Source organism: Eptatretus burgeri, chromosome 10 (assembly GCF_056783735.1).
Source record: "Eptatretus burgeri isolate ZD-2024b chromosome 10, Ebu_testis_v1, whole genome shotgun sequence".
NCBI classification, from domain to species: domain Eukaryota; kingdom Metazoa; phylum Chordata; class Myxini; order Myxiniformes; family Myxinidae; genus Eptatretus; species Eptatretus burgeri.
In genome coordinates, this window is record NC_140970.1 from 49,189,319 (window position 1) to 49,212,504 (window position 23,186).

General features: G+C 45.1%; 1 protein-coding gene across 7 annotated transcripts in view; it reads right to left on the reverse strand.

The window, feature by feature from the left end:
• Window positions 1-23,186, reverse strand: part of LOC147018519 (FERM domain-containing protein 4A-like) — a 370,473-nt gene that overhangs the window by 60,645 nt on the left and 286,642 nt on the right. For all 7 annotated transcript variants that reach the window (XM_085898238.1, XM_085898240.1, XM_085898235.1 and 4 more), the window contains one exon: window positions 13,228-13,361. In XM_085898238.1, coding sequence (XP_085754364.1) covers window positions 13,228-13,361 — 134 coding nt within the window. The remainder of the gene's footprint in view (window positions 1-13,227; window positions 13,362-23,186) is intronic.

Below are 23,186 nucleotides of genomic sequence, written 5' to 3' on the forward strand. Positions count from 1 at the left end.
AATGGAGAAGGAAGTCTCACTTTATTGATTCCTTAAATCCTTTGACATTAATCTTATGTCAACCTCGCTTCTGGTGTCGACGTCGTTTTGGGGCCAGTTTGATAGACATGATCGAGTAGATCAATTGGTAATCAGTGAAGTATTCACCAGCTCCCATCGTACAGCCTGGATAATGTGGACATCTTTGTGATATTGGGCCTGAACAATAATATTTTCAATCAATTGCCAATGCTTCGATCGTGTGTGCTGCGATGAATTCTTATGTTTATTTTTTCTAACAGAGAAGTGTTGGTGATAGTAAGTCCATGTTCCGAGAATTTGTTGAAAAAGAGGGTGCCATTGGTGTTAAGCTTTCCGATTCATTCCTGACTGATGTTTCCGTTCCAGAGGTTTGAGTCTCTTCTGATTCAGGCGTAATAACCACCAAGAAGGACAATTCTGTGTCCCTTTCGTTACGTCAGAAAGGACTTGATCAAATTCCTCCTTGGTTTCATCATCAGCATCAAGTCGGGGCATACACACCAATAACAGTGGCATATTGGCGTCTCACCAATTTAAGATGGAGGGTCATGAGGAACTCATTAATTCCAACAGGGAATTAATCGAGTTGGTTTGCAAGTTCATTCTTGATGACAAAACAGACTCTTTGGAGTCGGTATCCCACCTGTTTGCCTTTTCAGAAGAGTGTATAGCTGCCTCTTTGTTCCTTGAGTTTCCCCACTCCCTTTCATCAGGTCTCACTCAGGGTAGCAATATCAAGATCGCATTATTTGAGTTATTGGGCCATTATAGTTGTCCATTATGGTCCTGATGTTCCAAGTTGCAAAAATGACTGTGACATTGTTGATTTTGACTACAATTATGGTGAACCCACCGGGTGTGTTTACCAGACAGGAAATGGTTAAATAGAGAATATTTAGAGGACCTTTTCTAACCCCTTCTCCTTGTGGGGTGAGCAGAGCAGATCCAAAAAGAGGGCTGCTTGGTTTCAATCGCAGCTGTCAAAAAAGGCACTCGTGTTCATGCAAGTGCTCGACGGCCTTTTTGGAACTGCCGCCTTCATGCCAGATCATGACGAGGAGCTTCCAGATCTCATATCCTGCATCCGTCATCATGAGCTGATCTCTTGAAGGACTTGAAAAATGTGCTGGACGTGATGTTTCCATGGAAGATGCCTGTGCACTATTTCTTTGTCATGGAGAAACTGTTTCACAGCAGCTTCCACAATGTACTTGACAGAACAAAGCCTTGATTCATTGAGGAGACCGAAAGAATTTGGAGATCTCATTTTGCTGCAGCCTTCATCCGCCTAAACAGCCGTAGAGATTAAACATCTTATTACACCTGTTTCACTCTTGAGGTCTTGTAAACCCATCACTGGGGCTGAAGTAGGCTTATTATAAATGGTGGACTATTCTTGACGTGTTGTAAGACCGTCGAAGGATCTCTGTGATTATTTTTGAAGACAAAGCATTGTCACCTGCTGTTCCCACATCCTGGTGCTGCTTGGTCAACGGTTACCTATTCATCAGCGTTACCCCTGCTGATTTCCTAGCCAACCTTCACCGAAGGTCATTCCACAATTCGCCGCCAGTGGACATGTTGGGTACAGCTCCACGTCCCAGGCTAAACTTCAATATTAAACCCAGATGGTACTATTTCAATGCCTGTATTTCCAGAAATACAGCTACTACAACTACTACTATCTTCTTTAGTGGCCTCAATTATTCAAACCCTTCTTGTGGGGTCAGCCGCAGAAGGGTTTTGGTCCAAGTCTTTCACAAACTGCCTGGCCAGGCCTGACATTTGACTGAAGGTAGCAGTATATTATAATTTATTCAGGGTGCTGGCGATAACTCATCTACTCCTCATGAAAGACACTGTAGGATCTTTAACGTTCAACAACTAATGCCAGCAGATGTGACACTCAGCTTAACATCCATTGGAGGCACGACGCACCTTGTGATGCAACGTCCTGTTTGCAAAGCACCAATGTGATATTTTATAGTCGAGTCGAAAATCAAACAGACTATAGACAGCTCAAAGGCAATTGCACTAGCTCTGCAACATCCTGTCAGATGTGGAATTTCAGAGGTAACTGTGGGGGTTGGGGGGAGGGACCTTATGGAAGTACACATGAATGGGGCAACATGACAGACATACAGCATCATCTGGCACATTAATCTGAATATCATGTAACGCGTCTTCCTGGTCACACGACGCTGACCTTTCTTAACTACACGCATAGTGGTGTCTATGGCAATCAAATCATGGCTGTTCACAGTGTTGACTGATTATCACCAGATACTGGAGAGTGGGAAAGGAAAAAGGACGCATGAGCTTTAATGGGCAATCCTCCCACAGGGATACCTGGAAGAAGAAGTGCAAATTTCTCCCACAAATTGGATGAGCTCCACAATCGTTAGAGCCCAACCACCCGGGGCCACAATGCGCACGCTCAATCAGAGTTGATTGAAATTTTACAGCGATTGTGAGGATTCCTACAAAGTACAATCTTAAAGCTGTTCAATGATAACCAGTTTCGGCGATTTAAATCAGAAATCCCGTTCGTGTAACAAATGCTAAGCAGTGCTGAGTTACTTTGGTCGATCAGCTTGTGCCTGAGCCTTAAAAAAAAATATATATATTTGTCAATGGAGTCTCTCTGAACTTCATCAGGAATGAAGTTTGGTTTGGGACAGGATAGCGGAGAGCTGGCAGTGTGATTTTGGCAGCACTTGAATATTTGCAAACATGTTTGTCTGTGATTCTCAGAATCAAAAGAGGCATTCAAGTGAAATTTGAGAAGTGTCTGTTTGCCTTCTATACACTCGTAAACCACTGGACGGAGTGAGTTGAAAACTGGTGGTTGTACTTGGGGTTGACACAGGTAAGTTTTCGGGGGTTAAAAAAAAAACCAAACATTCAGAATTCCATTCTCAGGGTTCAGTGTCGGGCGGGGGAGGATCCCAATTCTCTCCATGTAAATATGTATGGCATAGCGCCATTCTTGGTGGGAGAGGGTATTACAAGTCACACAAAATATGCCAATTCTGGGGCTGTTAACCTGGCCATAGCGAATAATTATCCTGTCTGTTGTTGTGCACTGGACAAGCGATACCATGCAGAAATATTCTATGACATGCATGGGTAAATATGCCTGGTGTTGCCTTCATGGTTCGAGTGGTGGGCTTGGGATCCGAGGGTCCTGAGTTCAAATCCCGCTTTGTTGTTGAATTCATACCAGGTGGGGTTGACTCTGCCTGTGATCCACCTGAGGTTGTCAAAATGAGTGCCAGCTTGCTGGTATCCTGTGTCGGAGTGTCGACCCATCCAGGATTGTGCCCAATAGCCAAGGAGACTGCTTCGGCAGCACCAACACTCTGCATAGAGTGTGGTCCCAATGGATGGATGGATGGCTAAAGGGGGAAGATGCTACTTCATGACCCTTTATTCATACACACACATTGCACACGTCCTTTAGTTGATGACACGAGCTCGCATCACAGGATACTACCGCACATCCGTAAAGGAACGGCTATTCACGGGTAAAGATCAATTCCGTAGGAAATGCTATTATCATATGACACCCTGGGAGTACAACTTCGGTAAATGAAAATAAGTAAAAATAAAAACCTTCAACTGCAAGGAATATAGGAGAAGGCTGGTGAGCTCGTCAGGTTTACGCCATATCCCCACCTCGTTCATTTTACCATGTTTAATGCTCATCAAGGAGCTTGTACCTACTGTATATCCTGTGCATGACAAGGATATTAGAAGACAATGGACAAATCAGCACCACACATGGGATTTGAATGAGGGATTCCAGCATTATGAGCTATGTGATAGGATTGATTAACTTAATCAATTGGTTTGTTCTGTCTATATATTTTAAAAAACACCAGACTCGGTGGCGTGATGGTGAGAGCGTTCGTTCTGAATCTGGGAGGTCAGTAGTTTGAACCCCAGCCGAGTCATCCCAGAGACTTTAAAAATGGTATGTGCTACTTTCTTGCTTGATGCTCAGGATTTTAAAGGATAGAGTGTTATGATGATATGTTAGGTGGTCATATTTTGGACCATTAGCTGTGTGTTAATCAGCTGTCAGGATTCTAACCTTGCTTGTAACTGTGCATTATTCAAACCTTGCTTTAAAATGTTGCTTTAAATGTTTCAGGCTACCAATGTTCCATGCACCCCACTGTTTTTGGACAGAGCCCAGCTGTTCCTGTTTCTTGGAAACTAAGCCCTTATCACCCTTCCTGTTGCCCTGTGGTGGTGTGCCCTTAGTGCGACCTTGGAGAGAACTGTGGAAGTGTTCCTTCAGTGTATGCTGCCCACACATTCCTATTCTCAGTGATCACCAAAGCTTTGCCTTTGTTATCAGCAGGTGCTAGTGAAGGAGTGTAGGAAAGTTATTAGTTTGCAAGGCTTGCATATCTGAGAGTTGTGTAGGTGGCTTGGAAACTGTGGTTGCATATCTGAGAATTGACCGATTCAACTTCCCCTAGGGCCCGAGGGAGGGGGGAAAGAAGCCCACTGCCACATTTATTTCTTTTACTTCTTTGTTTCCTTATCCCTTAGCATACACTTTTAGTCCACACCCAGTTTTTCCTTTACACTTTTAGTCCACACCCAGTTTTGCTTTGTGTGATTATATATGTGATTGTTTTGAAGCATATTCTTAATGTGGTCCGGGGGCACCTGACTGAAGGGCCTTTGGGCTGCATTCCGCATGCGTAGTGCCATCTTCTGAAATAAATCGTATCATTCGAAAACCCTCATTCGACTCTGTCATTACTCGGCCGAGTGAAGAGTCATAACAATTGGCGACGAGGATGGGATGCGACTGATGCTGGCGGTGTGGACGGCGGGACTCCACTTGGTGTACAGCGATCACAAGGGTTCAGCTAAAGGTACGTGGAAATTGCACGTATAGGGCACCTAAGACAGGGAGCCCTAGTTAGGTGAAAACTGTACACTTGGTGGGCAGTGCCCCGCTGGACGCAGCTCCAGGATCTGCTCGGATCAAGAACTGTAACGGTAAAACATATGAGGTGATTCGAATGCGGTTTGTTTGAAGGGCACAAAGAGGGCTGGCAGGCCGTATGTTAGAACCGGTAAGGGGTCGAGGATAAAGGTATCCGTGTGAAATAAGGAGGAAACAGGTTGGAATCCTGTACCAAGAGAGGGAAGGTTAGAGGCCTTCATTGGGTTTGAGGCTATTAGGCGGCGGGTCGAAAGGGATCTCGGTCCCGGTGTAAAAGGAGAAACGATTTACAGCTATTAGGCGGCTGATTGAAAGGGATTTCGGTCCCGACGTAAAAGGAGAAACGATTTACAGCTATTAGGCGGTTGGTAAGATAAGAACAAAGATGGGGAATAACTCTGCAAAGAACATAGAGTTACCCAAAGGAACAACACTTAAAGTTATCGGTGAAAGTGGAAAACACTGGAGAGCGTTTGCAGCGTGGCTAACGGAGTCACAAAGTGAGACAGGACGTAAGCGATTAGATTCAGAGGGAATCTTGAACCAACGGGAAAAGAACACAAGGTTAATGAGCCAGGAGAAGGGCTGTTTGTAGAAGTTACCTGTTTGGATGTATTTGTGAATACAATGTGGTGGGGAAGGTTGAGTTTTGTGTTAGACGTAAGTTGAGTGTTCCAACCTGGAACTTGTATGTGTGGAACAACTTGTATGTTTGTATGGAGATAATGATGGGTCGTCATCGTCAATGTGAAGACTTTGGACGAGGTGAATTGCGCACACCAAATCTGGAGGAAGGACCATGATGACCGATTCTGCACGTGTTGTTAATTCAGTGATGGGAAAATGTCATTGAGAGAGTGTGTGTGTGTGTGTGTGTGTGTGTGTGTGTGTGTGTGTGTGTGTGTGTGTGTGTGTGTGTGTGTGTGTGTGTGTGTGTGTGTGAACTGGATGGGGAATTGAATAATTAAAACCACTTCAGCAGACAGTTTGTCAAATGGGATGTCAAATGGACCAACGTTCGGATTTTCTCATGGTCCGATAAACTCTGTATGCTGTTTTGGCTTTGAACACTGTACGTGATAAATGGATGGTCTCCACGGAGCATCATTTTGATTTCAAATTGAAATTCAGTTCTGTTTCCACTTTGCATGTTTCGTAAGGCTGATCGACGTTACGGGTTCGTTTTAACGTCAGTTTCAATTCTGGTTTCATTGTTGGGGTCATTAAGCATGTTTTATGCTTGACTTTCGTAAATCTGGGAAAAAAACTTATTTTATGGGGTTTTGCGAGTCACATGACGTGCCATAGGATTTAACAGGCGCGCCGAAAGCACGAAATCGTCCCATCGAAGGACAGCTTATCGTGAGGGTTTACGAAATAGATTAGCACATTTTACAAGATGGGGACGCCCTTCATAGGATTCTGTAAAATTCCGATTTAAAACGAACGTATTTGAGATGTCGTCAAATATTTGTTCCGTGAGTTTGATGGTAAAAACCAACGCGCTGATAAGACGTATTGCTCATGTGAGTGCGTGATGACGTAATCACGCATGGGCCCAGCGCGCTTTGTCAAACTTGAAAGTGCAATTAACACCCTGCTGTGAATGTGCCTGCTTGTCGGAGCAATGTACAAGAATTTCTCGAGGCGGCTGATTTTGAATATGGTGGACAAACTAGATTTTAAAGAGATAGCTTTGTGGTAAAATTAATTAATAAGGACATTGACGTTGACGTTTCAAAGCATCGCTCGATTTTTTGTTTCGGGGCGAGTGCACGCGCTATCGAAACATGGAAGCGACAATGCTTTGAAACAAGGCTGTAATATATATATGTTTGTTCCGGTTGTTGTTGTTGTTGTTGTTGTTGTTGTTGTTGTTGTTGTTGTTGTTGTTGTTGTTGTTGTTGTTGATTGGGCTTCGTGACCGGAAGAGGAAAAGAGAAAAAAAAAAAAAGAGACGCGGAAGAGGCGCAGGACCGAGGGATTTAGGATGGATGGTGTTGTGGTAATGAAGTGCCGTACTGTGATTAGCGGCAACGGAGATTGGGCGGATGTGGCAGCACTGTGTATGGGGGTCGGTGGCTAGTGATGACTCGTATGCCGCGTGCTCCGTGGAGGGTCGTGCTGGAACAGTAATGGTATGTAGTATACTGTATTAGGAATGGTGTACTCTGAGGAATGTAATTGGGATTAGAGTATGGAGTTTGCCTTCAGTATTATGTGTACAAGTTATTGTATTTTGTTATTCTTACCCTATGTATATTTATGTTGTTGCAGATATGCGTATGGGTTTTGTGAGAATAAAGCCGATCAAAAAGGTTTATTGTTGATTACTACAACAGATGGAAAGGAGGATTTAAATGCTTTGAACAAGGAACGGATTTTATTTAAAGTGGGTTTATCTTTTAGCCGCGTCTCGCGTAGTAAACGCCGGCTCTAAGAGTTCCGCGTTGTTCTTATTATTATTCTGGTGAAGACAAAACCTTTAGGACGTGGCTCTTGGACACATTTGTCCTAGTTTACATGTCAGACATCCAAGAACAAGGACGTTTGGTAGGCTACGCACTTATCAGGATAGCGGTGTTTTTGGGAAAAATTACGGGCGGAGCTCGTGCTGTTTGAACACGCAGCCATCGTGGGCCTTGACGAGGGAGCGTTTCGATTCTCTGCCTGTCGGGGTCGAGATGTTTGTTTGGAAGCGGACAGAAAAGCATGTCTGTTGTCTTTATATGAGCCTCTATCTGTCAGGATAAATTCATTGGATTTGGGAAGTATAAGCGGAATTAAAGGGATGTAGAGGAATGGTTGCTTAGCAACGACATCGATCTGGAAGGAATGGAATTGGCTTTGCACTGCACTCACTGTTGACTACGATGAAACAGGGCAGGATTATGAATACGTGGCCAAAGCACATAGAGATTACACCGTCAAACGCACTCTGATGAAAACCAACCGATGGATCGGGAAGGAAGGAGCGGCGGTGGAGGTGAAACAAGCCGCCAGAGAGCGCGAACTAATGAAGCACAGAGAAGGACTAACACCGTACATCTCAATGGCAGTTAGTAACGGACATAGTGCAGGGGAGTTAGGAAGAATGGTGAACAGATTGAGATGCGCCCCAGAACCACAAGATGGGGCAACGAACACCAGAACACTTTACTGGCCGTCAGACAAGGAGATGGATGGAAGGTATGCTTGCCTGATCAAAATCCACAGTAGTGTACAGTAAGGTCTCTGGCCTTCACGTCCACTCACCACGCACCCAGAGCAACTTCCAGTCCTGCAAGCTCTAGTCATGGTGGGAGCCTCGTACGGAGGTATCATTTAAAAATAATCTTTTACACAAATACTTGTCATTATGTTGCAGTTGACTGCAGTGTTCAGTGCAGTGGCATGCTGTAAACCTTGTAGTAACGGAGACAGTGACAGAACCTTTGACGACACAATATGCAACTCCTGGTACTGACACTACTCCTTTGTGGGGGAGTCCTATCACTAGGCAACACACTAACACACTCAAGCCAAAGAAACCGTATACACCTCCGTGGCAAAGGGGGACACAGAAATGAACCAGTACCAACCCCACAGCGACATAGGAGGGGAGCGGCTGGAGAAAGAATGGAAGCAGGTGAATACGGAAGGTTGGGGAAAACATACAACCAAGAACTAGATAAGGTAAAGATATTTTCAAAGGAACCTGGCAAGACCGCACCACTCATTTCCAGAGGGCTGACAACCATCCAGCCACAGCAGCTCATAGAACTGTCTTGCGTCAAGCCGAGGGAAACTTATGATTTGATAGAACGAAACGAGGAAATAAAATCAATTAGATGGTCTTATGCTATGACAAAACCTGTTGGGAGGGACGTCAGAAAATGCAGAAAAGACAGAAGTGGCTTGGCAGAACAAAACGCAAGACAAAACCCAGTGGGGGCACTTTGCACAAATAGGATTCATATGGGGTCAACACGCATCTCTAATTACCCAAGTTCCATGGGCCCCGAAAGAACCCTTTTGGAGTACAGTTGTGAAATCTTGTGAAAATACAGTAACCTCCCAGAGAAGAACACATTTCACTTATAGGTGTTTTCACCTATAAGGCTTGAAGCTCTCACGAGCGATCGAGTGGAACGCAAGGAGGGTTACGCAGGGTGGAGATCTATATTTCATGACTGGGAGACTGGTTACTGCGCCTGGTAGGGGCAGCAATCCTAATCATCATGGGAATCATTTTTGGAGTATTTCTGATCAAACGTCTCATTTCCATTTGTCTAAAGAAATGCTGTGAAGCCTCACCCCTCACCCAGGCCATCATAATAATTAACAGCGAACTCATGGAGGAAGACCCCGAGGACCTCTGTATGGGGCCACAACCAGACCCGACCCCCACCAGCTGAGGAGCCAACAAGGTGTTCTGGCGGAGGGCGCCCTGGGGAAGACTCTTCCAGGTATTACTGATTACTCAACGAACTTTCAAGTGAAAAGGTAAGCCAAACATGGACTCATACATCTCACTACACACGAAGATACAGGAAGTTGTAACAAGAAAGAAAGGAAATCTACAAGTAAAATGCTGATGGAGGTTTATGATAGATGTGGCAGTGTTTTGACTAGCATATGCATAATCGTGGAAAATGGACAATACCAGATAGTGAAGGAATGTATGGAAAATACTTGTATGACCCTTATATGTAAATATGCATCTCATGAGACTCTTTTGTCTTCTAGCGCAAGTTGAGAAAGGAGCTTACACCATGCCTTGAGCGCTCACAGTGCTGCTCACCCATTAATACATTTGCATATTGTAAATATTATTGTTGTAATTAGTGTTGAGTATAATTGCCTAAATAATAATGTTGCTGTTAATATTGTATAGACTTGTAGTGCCTTTAATATTGTGTGGACTTAACATCAAATTTGTATATGACAACTTAATGGGAGACTTGTGGCAGTGGGCAAGATAAAAGGCAACAGAAGCTAACCTGAACCACCGGCAGTTGGGGACTTCTCATTTGGAGAATGTTGATGGCTATCCACGGCATTCGTAAATCCCGTTTGGCAGGCGCGGGGGCCTAGGGGTAGCTGCTACAGGAACCAAATAGGGGTCCACTCGGTCGGTGAGTCTCAGGTGTGGCTGGGAATGGTCAAAATATGACCAAGGAGGGAAACTGTTATGATGATATGTTAGGTGGTCATATTTTGGACCATTAGCTGTGTGTTAATCAGCTGTCAGGATTCTAACCTTGCTTGTAACTGTGCATTATTCAAACCTTGCTTTAAAATGTTGCTTTAAATGTTTCAGGCTACCAATGTTCCATGCACCCCACTGTTTTTGGACAGAGCCCAGCTGTTCCTGTTTCTTGGAAACTAAGCCCTTATCACCCTTCCTGTTGCCCTGTGGTGGTGTGCCCTTAGTGCGACCTTGGAGAGAACTGTGGAAGTGTTCCTTCAGTGTATGCTGCCCACACATTCCTATTCTCAGTGATCACCAAAGCTTTGCCTTTGTTATCAGCAGGTGCTAGTGAAGGAGTGTAGGAAAGTTATTAGTTTGCAAGGCTTGCATATCTGAGAGTTGTGTAGGTGGCTTGGAAACTGTGGTTGCATATCTGAGAATTGACCGATTCAACTTCCCCTAGGGCCCGAGGGAGGGGGGAAAGAAGCCCACTGCCACATTTATTTCTTTTACTTCTTTGTTTCCTTATCCCTTAGCATACACTTTTAGTCCACACCCAGTTTTTCCTTTACACTTTTAGTCCACACCCAGTTTTGCTTTGTGTGATTATATATGTGATTGTTTTGAAGCATATTCTTAATGTGGTCCGGGGGCACCTGACTGAAGGGCCTTTGGGCTGCATTCCGCATGCGTAGTGCCATCTTCTGAAATAAATCGTATCATTCGAAAACCCTCATTCGACTCTGTCATTACTCGGCCGAGTGAAGAGTCATAACATAGAGCACTGACCAACAACGTTGGGAAGGTAATGGCAAACAACCCAGTAATCAGTATAACCCTTGCCAAGAAACTGCTTCGGCAGCACCAACGCTCTCGAAAGAGTACGGTATTACATCAAAGGATATTAATATCACATTTTCACCATTAACTTAATTAACGTTAGCATCCACATCCCTTTAATCAATTTGCAAATGAACGTATTTTCTTAATTTGGCTCGACACTTCAAACAAGCATATTAAATTTGCCTGGAGTACCAGAATGCAATGGCCTGTTGTTGCGGAAAGACACTGTTGGCTCATTGACAACCACAACCTTGGGTACATTATGTTGATGGTGAAAAGGGGATATATTTACAAACTCTATAAATACATTGATATGTCAAGTTAATGGAGGCCGGATAGGGCCACAGGCATGATAGGCCAAATGGCCTCATCCTGTGTCAAGACATCCTTGGATTTCCATCCATTGTTTGTACAAAAAGAAACCTCTTCCTGAGGAATCGCCTTCTTGAGACCTGAGCCCAGTCGCATTCCATTATTGTAAGTTGGTGATAGCCATATCCTACTATCCCTGATCCCTCCCCACTCACAATCTTTTCTATTTTCCACACATTCTGTCTGCTATTCCTATCCACTCACATGGCCTTTGTCTACTTCACCTCATCTGTTGCATTCTGTTCATCCACCCCTGGTTCTATGCTCTCTGTCTGTCTGTTTCTTGTTTATTTCTCCATTCCTTCTATGCCTGTTCCCCTGTTGATGTTGGGTGTGTTTGTCTCGACCCAGTGTATCCTTTGCCACTTAACGATGCATTGGTCCTCCAGAGTGATACAACTACAACCAATGAAAATAATGTTAAGATGGACGCGTCCTTGCTTCTGAGTTGTCAAGTCTGGGTTTGATTTACAGATCCTCCATGTTGTTGAGTTATTCCATGAGCCTCAATCTCTGCATTTCGAAAAAAAAAAAAAAAAAACACCACCATTGCCACTGATCAATCAAATCCAAATAAGTAAATAAATAAATTCAACGCATCCAATAATTTGAAATAATTCTTGCTTCCTGTCTTTGCCACTGCAGATCTCAACTGTCGTCCTTTACCTGCGCACAACTACCGGCTTCAGGTTGAGTGAAGCAGAATCCAGCTTTGGGAATACATGCATGGGCTCATTACCCCACCAGTCATGTGGAACAACGTGCTTGTGCTGTCCATGCTGATTAGCGTCTGCCTGCTTTCAGCGGAACGAGAACAAGCCGTCTCTGTGGGAATTACACGGCGCTTATCGTTCAGCATCCATTTACCGCAAGTCACAAGTCAAGGCAAGGACCGGAGAAATCTGCCTGACTTCCGAGTCAAAGTTTCCCCAACACAAACTCACCTTTCAGTGCAAACACCGCACATGCCGAGGACAATAATCTGAGTTTCCTACTCAGACACCTTCCCAGCCTGACTCCAGGCCTTTCAGCTTCTGCCTTCAAACTATCGGAGCCTTTTCTTTCAGGCATTTTAAAACTCGTTTTTTCACGATATAGTCATCTAAAAATTAAAAAAAAAATACCTGCGACACAAAGACCCGACAATACTATAAATGGCTATTGGTAAAATAAACAATCACGATCGAAGGTTCTGTTAGGCCTAAGTCACATTTGCCACAGCGGCCGTAGGGTCTACAAAATCTACGGCCACTAGCAATTATATGGCGGCCGCAGTATTTCCACGGTCACACAATGTAGCAGTCACATATGTTTTTATTTTTCGGGGAGCCGCACAGCATATTTAGAAATGGTGGAGACCGAAAACGTGGGTGTGCCGTACGGTCTTTGATTTGATGTCGCACGGTGACCTTAGGGCGTCCCTGCGGCGGCCATAGAATTTTCAAGGCAGACGCAAGGTGCCCGCAAGGCCACAGCAGGGGCACCGCAGGGGGGCTCTAAGGCAAACGTGCGGCCAGACGGACGGTAACGAGTGGGTTCTTTATTTATTTATTTATTTTCCATTTCTTTTGTTTCGGCTTGTCGAATTGCTACGGCAAACGTAGAAATGAAAAAAAAGTTATAACTCGCGCTATAATTCCACGGCGACCCCTACGGCCTGTAAAAGATAGCCATACGGCGTAGGGCCATCCTGAGGCCACCGCAGAAACTCTGCGGCCGCCGCACGTTTCTGTCAATTCAGGGGGGGGTACGGCCGCCGTATCCTCGCCGTAGAGCAAATGTGACTTAGGCCTTAGCTAGCAAGTTGCCCAATAGCGAAACCATCAAAGTACCAACATAGCTGACTCACCAGTTCTTGCAAGCAAAGCTCCTTGAGTTCGAACAATTTCTGCTGCAGCTGCTTCTCCAGGCCCTCGTTCTTCTGCCGCAAAGCAGCCAGCAGGTCTCTCCGGGCCATCACACAGCCCTCCGTGTCCAGCGAAGCTGCCAGGAAGGAATTTTAACTCTCTAAACCCAACAATGGTCAATTAACATTTCGATTTTTTTCTTTTTGAAAGACAAACTTCCCATGTTAACAGGATCAGGTTTTGCTGACTTATTCTCATTATATAGTTCTTCCTTAAAATAATACAATAAACAGACTCAATATTCTTAAACCTTGTTATGACTCAAATACAACTCCATCCTCAGCTCTCTTCAAGCCCACAATATCCTCCATACCGCACCTCCATTCGATATCCGCTAACACATAAAGGATATAAACGGCTACCTTCAGCGAATTGGCAGGACAATATAAAGCCCGAGCAAGCCTTATGGATCTTATCTCGGATAGATTTCAAATGAACACATTGCATGTAGCTTATTGCTTTGGTGGAAATAATCCCCTCGCTGCCAGACTCGAGAGAAAATAATCTCACACGGCGGCCAAAGCCACGTTTGCCAGAGTTCAAAATTGCTGTTCATCTTTTATTTTCCGCTCAACAGGATATTCCTGAACATTAAATACACCGCAAGTCACATTACAGAAATTATTTTATAGTTTTTAAGGCTTTAAAACTTGCTGTCGGTGATCTAATGAAAACGTGCACATTGAGAGTATGTCAAAATGGATTGCTTTACGTGACACAGTTTGACAGAAATGCAGATCAAAAGCACAAACCTTTGTCTATCCATTGAGCCGTTGCCAAGCAAGCAGGTTGGGGACGCAAAACAACAGTGAAGAAGTAAATGAAACAAACAATGTTTTAATCATCATCATGTTCAAACAGAGATCCCTGATGAGAGAAAGAAAAGGTGAAGATGCACAATACCGTTGCTGTTACTCCGACAGTCTACTCTCTATCCTCTTCTGAGCAAAGTTGCCCCCCGCCCCCCTTTTTCCCCTCTTTGGGGGGAGAATATGCACGCGATAGCAATTCGGGTGGAATAGTGATGGTTTATATGCTTACATAAGTAAACAGATTCCAAAGCTTGAGTTTCTGGCCTGTTGTCACGTGCTGGGTGGAGCGAGACAAGTATTACAATAAGTTTACCTCCACACAGGAAAACATAACACATTGCCCATCGATGGTGCACAATGCACATCCCTAACATCCTTTTGTCAGCCCTGTGTGTGTCGTCGCTAATATATGGTTTGTATGGATTCCATGACCTTGACATTACACCACCCAAATATGCATTATGCAGAAATACTACCACATTTTCCTTAACTTTGTTGCAGGTCAGGTCAGGTATGGGAGCATGTGCCAGAACAGCGCGTCGCTGCGTCCATTTTCCGCCAGTACTCCAGGGGCCTCTATGTGGCCATCCCCCAGGCAGATGCCAGGCCCATCCCCATCTCCTTGAGATGCCGGTCAACCTGCTGCAACCATGAGGCACGTGGTCGGCCCATCGGCCTCCTCCACTCATGAGACTCCCTCGCTGAGAGAATCTGGTGAGCAGGATCAGCGTCAGGAAAACGAGCCACATGTCCATACAGCCGCAACTGACGCTCACGGACTATGCAGGTAACAAATCTCATTCGAGTCTCTCTCAGCAACCGCTCGTTGGACAAAAAATCCGACCAGCGATAGCCAAGGATTCTCCGAAGAGACCTGGTACCAAAGGAATTAAGTCTCTGTCTCAAATCCCTGGTCAGAGTCCAAGTCTCGTATCCATAGAGCAAAACTGGAAGCACCAAGGCCATTTGTTACAGGGCATCTAGTTATTAGATATGAAAACTAGAACAGCACTCAGTCGAGTGCAGTCGAGTGCCAGGCTGAACAGTTTACGTTTTGAATCACACTGATAGGCCAGATCAGAATCCGGACCAAAACCAAAATCGAATCGGCTTGTTCTTGTCACTGAACCAACTCATCCACCAAGTTCCGTCCGAATCCGTCGAACTTTTTGAGATATCATGCTATATATCGTTTTTGGCCCTGTCTCTTGGTGAAGAATCGCTTTAAATATTAAAAAATTCTCGTATCTGGATCTGGAGCTGGATATTCACCAAAATTGAATGAATTGTTTTTGGCACACACCCGTGTCCACCAAGTTTCATCTGAATCCTTCCACAACTTTTTGACATATTGTGCTATATATTGTTTTTAGCCCGATCTCTCAATGGTGAAGAATCGTTTAAAAATTCCAGTAACCGGATCCGGATCTTCACCAAAATCTCATCATTTCGCCATTGTTACACACCCAAACTGCCCACCAAATGTCGTCCGAATCTTTGAAACAAATTATCCTGTTCACAGAAAAACAGGCAAATAGACAGGGGTGAAAACATCACCTCTGCCCACCTTTGGTGGCAGTGGTTAATGATATGACCACAGCATGCTCAACTTACATCCCCTCCAAAACCTCCCTACCATTAATTCTCACTCCAATCCCTCTTGTTATCCTTTTCTCAATTTGTATTTTCTCACTTTATCCCATGAACATGAATATATGTTTCTATACCATTTGCGTGTGTTTTGTGGATATAATTCTTCAGCTCAACAAACAAGCAAACAAAGAGGTGGACGGACATTTGTTTCACCAAATGAATTGAGATTATTATTTTTTTCACACCAACCAACATCATCATCATCATCATCATCATCATCATTACAACAACAAGCAGTCATCCAAAACTCACTAACATAGTAAACTAGCGATACCCATGCACATGCACGGGATAGCAGTACAACAAAGCTGGTAGCAGACGACAGACCGTACACGGGGAATGACAAGAATACGCATTGTGCAAAATGCAAGTGGTACTATGGAACGCCAAGACTTCCCAAACATTGTCGGCATGTCCGCTAAGTGCCACAGCAATTTCATAGGGATCGTGTGACGGCGAGCCGAGTTTTTAGTGTGCAAGCTTGGTATTATAATGGAGATGTACTTCTCAAACCACTCTCCCAGAAAGGCAATCTCAGAATGAGAGATATCGTCACACACAGGACAATCGACACTGCCCACCCCTTTCATTGTCTATAATGGAGTCTAAACCTCGAGTTTCCCGATCTCAGAAGAAAGCAGTACGCTATATGGAAAACAAACAGGCCTCGATTAGGAAAAAGGAGAACAAAATGGTATTCTAGAGAGGGGCTAATTAGAGTAAATAAGAGTGAGAAATGCTTTGCAATACATGTCCCCGCCGATGTGATACTTTCTTAGTCCAAAAAGGGCATAACTCAGTGAAAAGTTGACGAAATGTCCTGAAACTCCAACTTGTTCTGTACCTTAAGGCACTGTCACACCTTGACGATTTAGCCAGCAATGGCAACGTATAAAAATGTATATAAAACGTTGGCGTACGCTGAAATTTTGATATATATTTTTTAAGTTTTGGTCGAATTCATAACGTGTTGGTCGTATGCATAACATATTAGTAACGGGCACAGAACGTTTCGTTGTCTTATAGATAACTTACACCAACGAATGCTCAGCCTGTTGTCGGCGTTCACAACCTATGCACAACGATAGTTTAACTTAGGCATAGCGCGCTGCACGTATCGCCGACGAACTCGTGGTGCAGCCTGTTAAAAACCTGCTGCTCGCCGATTTCAATCATAACCGCCTGAAAATTGGAAGTGTCAACCACGCAGTCACACCTTGACGATTTAGCCAGCGTATGCCGACCTATGAAAAATGTGTCTAAAACGCTGGCACACATCGAATACGGTATGGGTAAATTGTGTATACGTTAAGAGCACGCTGAAAAACGATGAAGTACGCTGTCATATTTCGTGGTACGTCTCATACGTCGTGAAATTTCAAGCATGCGGAAAATTTTACGACGTACTCGCCGTATGGCTCACACGTTCCGCTACGCTGGGAATAAGTTATAGGCACGTTACGCGATCATTGACACACATCAACAAATTCCTTGTAAGTTACTCAAAAGTTGAAACACGTCGAGGTAATGTTTAGCATACCCGAAACTTATTTTCTCCGTCAAGGAACATTTTCTTTTTTTCTCCTTGGCTCCGTGAAGGCACGTGACGAAATATCTGAAGTTGTTGTTGTTGTTGTTTTTTTATTATTATTTTTTTTTTAGTCTATCATGAATTTTAAAATATTGTTGCGAATTCGCGCCCGCCGGCGTGCGAACGGCCACGTAACTCGAATCGCGACACGTCGCCCACCGGACGGACAATTCTGTCGTGACCCTCTCGGACTAACGCCGGGAGCTAGTCACGGGTGGGCTTTTCGGCCTCACCACGATCGTGCCAATCGCCCCCCCCGCGTGGGATAGGGTTGTTCGCCAAACTTGACCGACCTAAGTACCCACGCGGAGGGTAGACCGGGCGATCGCACCTCGCCGTAGGTCGACTCCGGACACGGGCCACTTAAGCGACCCGTTCTGTACTATCGGGATCACCGAGCGGTGTTATCGTCGGCCTCGACGGTTCCGATTAATTATCGGGCATATTAAGCCCACTACCAACCCTTTACGTGAAGCAAGATGGAGATTCAATTAAAGAAAAGATGAAGCGAAACGGGAAAACAGTTCAACATGATGCACATTTATTCCACGACACACGGAGAGCATACATATACAATTACAACAATAATGCACCAAAAGCAATTGCAACAAAGAAACACAACAATGCAGATCTACAACCGACTACGCGTGCACACGGCAACACTTACACAGTTTTACTTTACAGACGGCGCCAACAACACGTTTACTCAAAAGCAAAAGAAAATGGCCACCCTCAAAGACAAGGGGGCAGACAGGGCCTGTTGGCCAATATTTGCAGGGGACCTGAAAGAGCGGTCAGGTCCGCGAGACCGGGTGGATCCTACCCGTGTCTTTGTGATGAGCCGCAAATGTGGCGGCGCGGCGGTGCCCCGACTCCGTGCTCCTTCGCGGGTTTCGTTGGCACTGCTTGGAGTGAGGTGGGAACGGGGCCCCCTTTTCGCACTATCTCAGCGCGGGGGGGGGGGGGGAAGGGAGGAGGGAATTGTTGATGCTCTGGGGAAAGAGGATAGCTGGCTTGCTTGGGTCCCGCGACGAGCGATTCCACTGCGAGCTCATCGCCGACCGCCGTCTTCCTTGCCTCGGACCCGAGCTACTTGGTCTCTTCCCCCATTCTCCTCAGCCGACTGTAGCAAACCACCTGTACGCCCTCGCCTCCCGACTCACTCCGCGCTCCAACCCGACTCTGCCCCAAAACTCTCTTCGCCCTTCCAAGGCCGACTCCCCGCTCCTCCAAGGCCGACTCTGCGCTCAAACCGACTCGACCGCGCTCCAAGTTCCAGGCTTCCTCTCTCTGCAGCTCCCCGACAGACTCCGAACCCCAACAGACTGCGAGCTCCACTCGGCTCTCCGACCTCTCCAGACTGACTCTTCTCTGTGAACCCCGACAGACTGCTACTCTCCAGACCCGACTTGACTGCGAACCCCGACAGACTGCCAAATTCGCCCCGCGCTTGGCGCTTTATAGTCCGACAGGAGAACGCATATGCAAATTTCTGGATCAGAACGAGCTTGGGGGTGGAGCCACGCTCGCCCATTGGACGGAGAAAAAGGGGCGTGACTCTCCCCTGATCCTAGAATTTGCATATCGAGATTCTACACCGACGCGCCTGGAGGTGGGGCCAAACCGCCCCGTGCTTGCTGATTGGACGGATCAGAAGTGGGCGTGTATCATTCCTGATCCGAATTCTCCTCGGAAAGGCTGCATTTTGCACTCACGGCTCAGCGCGCGTCCCGTACGAGGCCAGGACAGCCTGACGCTCGGTGCTCACAAGTGGTGCGGGAATGGCGGTAGAAGGAGGAGAGGTGAAGGTGGTGGAGGGCTTATTGTGGTGGTTTATGGCCATGGCGACGTTTGGAATGGCGGGATGCGATGTTTGTGGGAGCGAGTTGTGAAGGTAAAGGTCGTGGCTGTTGGCGTTGTGGTTGTTGTGAAGCGGCGCTGCGGTTGGTGGTTGTTGTGTGATGGCGGTTGAGACATGGTTAGTTCAAAATAAAGATAGAACAGAAAAACGACTATCTCAAAGGGTCGTAGCCCGAATGAATCGCATTTATTCCCTCTAAACAACGGCTTTGGGGCTAACTACACATGTACTTACAGAGATATCTCACCTACGGGACCTGAATGGTGGTTTGCAAATTTCCTCAACCGCAACAATATATTCGGACATTTGTTTTTAAGTTTCGACGTCGACGTGACAATATCCACAAACAGAAAATATTCACAGAGGAGGAACTAAGAATAAGACATGAGCAAACTGAAGAGGCAATCAGACGTGACATAATGGCACGTGAAGAAATATCGGAAGTTATTGTTGTTGTTTTTTTTAACGCTGCCAATACGCCATTATACGGTAGCTGTAAATTAGAAACACGTTCAGTAAGTTCTGTGGTCGTCCGGAAGACGTCAATCAAATACGTCTACATACGTCAATATGCGTTGGAGGTACGTTACACATAGGTTTAAAGCACGTTACTCATAGGTTATAAATAAGTTTTGGGTACGCTAAGCATTACCTCGACGTGTTTCGACTTATGAGTAACTTACAAGTAACGTGTGTCGACGTGTGTCAACGATCGCATAACGTACCTCGACGTGTGTCAACGATCGTGTAACGTGCCTAAAACACGTTACTCGTAGGTTATAAATAAGTTTTGGGTACGCTAAGCATTACCTCGACGTGTTTCGACTTATGAGTAACTTACAAGTAACGTGTGTCGACGTGTGTCAACGATCGCATAACGTACCTCGACATGTGTCAACGATCGTGTAACGTGCCTAAAACACGTTACTCGTAGGTTATAAATAAGTTTTGGGTACGCTAATCATTACCTCGATGTGTTTCGACTTATGAGTAACTTACAAGTAACGTGTGTCGACGTGTGTCAACGATCGCATAACGTGCCTTCAACTTATGGCCAGCATAGCGGAACGTGAGTCATACGCTGGCATACGTCGTAAAATTTCAAGCATGCTAAAATTTGAGGACAACTGCAAAGTACAACGATGAAAGCCAGCGTACTACGACGTATGGCAGTGTTTTTCAGCGTGCTCTCAACGTATACAAAACTTCTCCATAACGTATTCGACGTGTGCCAGCGTTTTAGACAAATTTTTCATAAGTCGGCACACGCTGGCTAAATCGTCAAGGTGTGACAGCACCTTTATCACAGTAAAGCCATGTACCAAGTTTCAGTTGAATATGTGAAAGGGTTTGGGAAAAAAAAGTCTGGAAAAAAAATACAGTTGGGACGGACAGACGGACAGATGGCGAGCAAACATATACAGTAGTCCCTTCCAGTGAAACCAGTAGGGGACTAATCACCCTGCTGCACAGTGCTGGATACTGTCATTAAGCATTTCTTTTCGGGGAATTTTTCGAAAATGGAGATAAACAGAGACATATACAGCCAAGCATACACATTGGCACTTGTGGAATAACACTTTTTACAGCAGGTCAAACGTCGTCATCAATTAAGGTCAAAACATGGTGGAAGTTTCATCCATTCAATGGTATTTCCAGTCATGACTTTTTTTTAAATTTGCCTAATTTTTTTTTTTGAACAGTCACTGTGACCTTGACCTTCACATTGACCAAATGTTACAATTCCTTTCGTGGTTATAGAGCCCCAACAACTCTGTTAAGTTTTGTAACTAATGGACCACCGGTTTATTAAGAACTAATTGCACTCTGTCATGGAAATTAGTGTTATGTTCATGGGGGAGAGGGATGGGGGCAGTGATTAGTATTAAGGTATGGACCCCTGTTTGCATTAGGGTAGTTTATAGCATTTTTCTACCCTGCATTAAGGATCTGGGAATAGGGATGTCATCCTGTTTTTATGTGCTACTGGGAGATGGTGTTGTGATCAGCAGTGTCTTGGGAAGGTGAAGGTGTCGTGTCCCTTTGTTCTCCTTTGTCAACCTGGGCAGGGACTAGGCAAGAGAGAGAACTGTCACAGTCCACCGCCACAACGTGCCTTTCCACACCCCTCCTCCGTCGCCCTGATGTAACCACAGAGGAAAGGGCTCTGCACTCCCGCACAGCCGCCCTGATTGACGACAAGTAAGGTGATGTGCCATTGGACTGTGCTGCTCAGCGGCCACAGCGGGGATTGGATCAGTGTCAGCGCCAGCTGATTGGTCAAGATGTTGTTGCTATACCAGGGGTTGGCCTGTGATTGGTGAGGAGGACTCTGATGGCAATGCTTCAGAGGTAGTGGGAAGTGGGGAAGGGTTTGGCACCATGCGCTCATGGCAGTGACAGAAAAGGAGCAGATGAGAAGGACGACGAGGGAGACACTCTGCTGTTGGCTGCAAGGCTACATGAGCCCACAACACGTACTTGCTCCACAAGCTGCTGCCATCATTTGTTTATTCCTCAGGTCCACAGGCCTGTCTGCCTGCCATTCTTCCCATGCTAAAAGCATTCCAGCTTTATTGATTAATCCCTCAATGTCTAAATTTGGCGAATTACCCTCATTAATAACTGGTGTGGTATTAGACCAAGTCCGGAGCAGCTATGAAGTGGTACAAACTGCTCGGTGCCGCTTCGTCAAAGTCAATCTTAAGCCGGCTATCTATAGAGCTCGCTGCTCCCGCGTTTGCAGTTATCGCCTTGACTGTGGTCACATGGTTGGACGGAGGCTGTAAACGTGACATTTCATTCGACAAATCTTTGATCTGAAGTTGTGACTTTGAGATTTGACTTACATAGATCAAAATGATGTGGTTTCATCCTCAACTAAAGCTGAACCTACATTCCAAGTCTCATCCAAAGTGGTCTACTTTGAGATATTTTAAGACACACATCGTTTGATCAAAAGTTACTTTCTCACAAATGTCATCATGTATTGAACAGTAACTGCTGTTACTCTAGCATAACATTCATATTTAATGGATGTTGTAAAATATGCTAATTCTAAAACACCCTCTACTTAACCTTATCTTAATCATGAATCTCAAAATAGTTGTTTACCTAAAGGCCCGGTCACACCTTGACGTTTTAGCCAACGTATGCCGATTTTTGAATTTATTTTCTAAAACGCTGGCACACGTTGAATACGTTATGGGTAAGTTTTGATAACATTGAGAGCACGCTGAAAAACACTGCCATACGTCGTTGTACGTTGGCTTTAAACGTTGTACTTTTCGGTTGTCCTCAAATTTTTTCATGCTTGAAATTTCACAACGTATGCCGGCGTATGACTCACACGTTCCGCTACGCTGGCCACAAGTTGTATGCACGGTCTGCGATCGTTGACAGACGTCAACACATGCTACTTGTAAGTTAATCATAAGTTGAGACACGCCGAGGTAATGTTTAGCGTACCCGAAACTTATTTCCTACCTATGATTAACGTGTTGTTGGCACGTTACGCGATCGTTGCCACACGTCGACAGACGTTACTTTTAAGTTACTCATAGGCTGAAAGACGTCGGTATAATGGATCGTCCTTGCGTCAGCGTCCACGGCCACGGCCAGGACACTTATTTGCAGCATTCTTCAAACTTTTCTTCGGCATGACGAGGATGTTCACACTTCGATGTCTAGCTTGGCTATGATTCCAATTGTCCATCGGCAGCGTCTATTTAAAATAGTCGAGTTTGAGCGTTTTAACACGTTCAGAAGAAACGCTTCAAATTTCCAAACCCCAGCGTCAAAAAACAAAGGCGAGTGACAGCAATTTAAATCGTTCATTGTAAACAATGAAAATAGTTGAGTGGTACCGTTTAAAAGTCGTTGAGTGTAAAAAAATCCAATTGTTGAGCGCAAGCGTCTACTTTCAATAGTGGAGATGCAGCCATTTAAATCGTTGAGTTTATCATTTAAATCGTTAAATCGTTA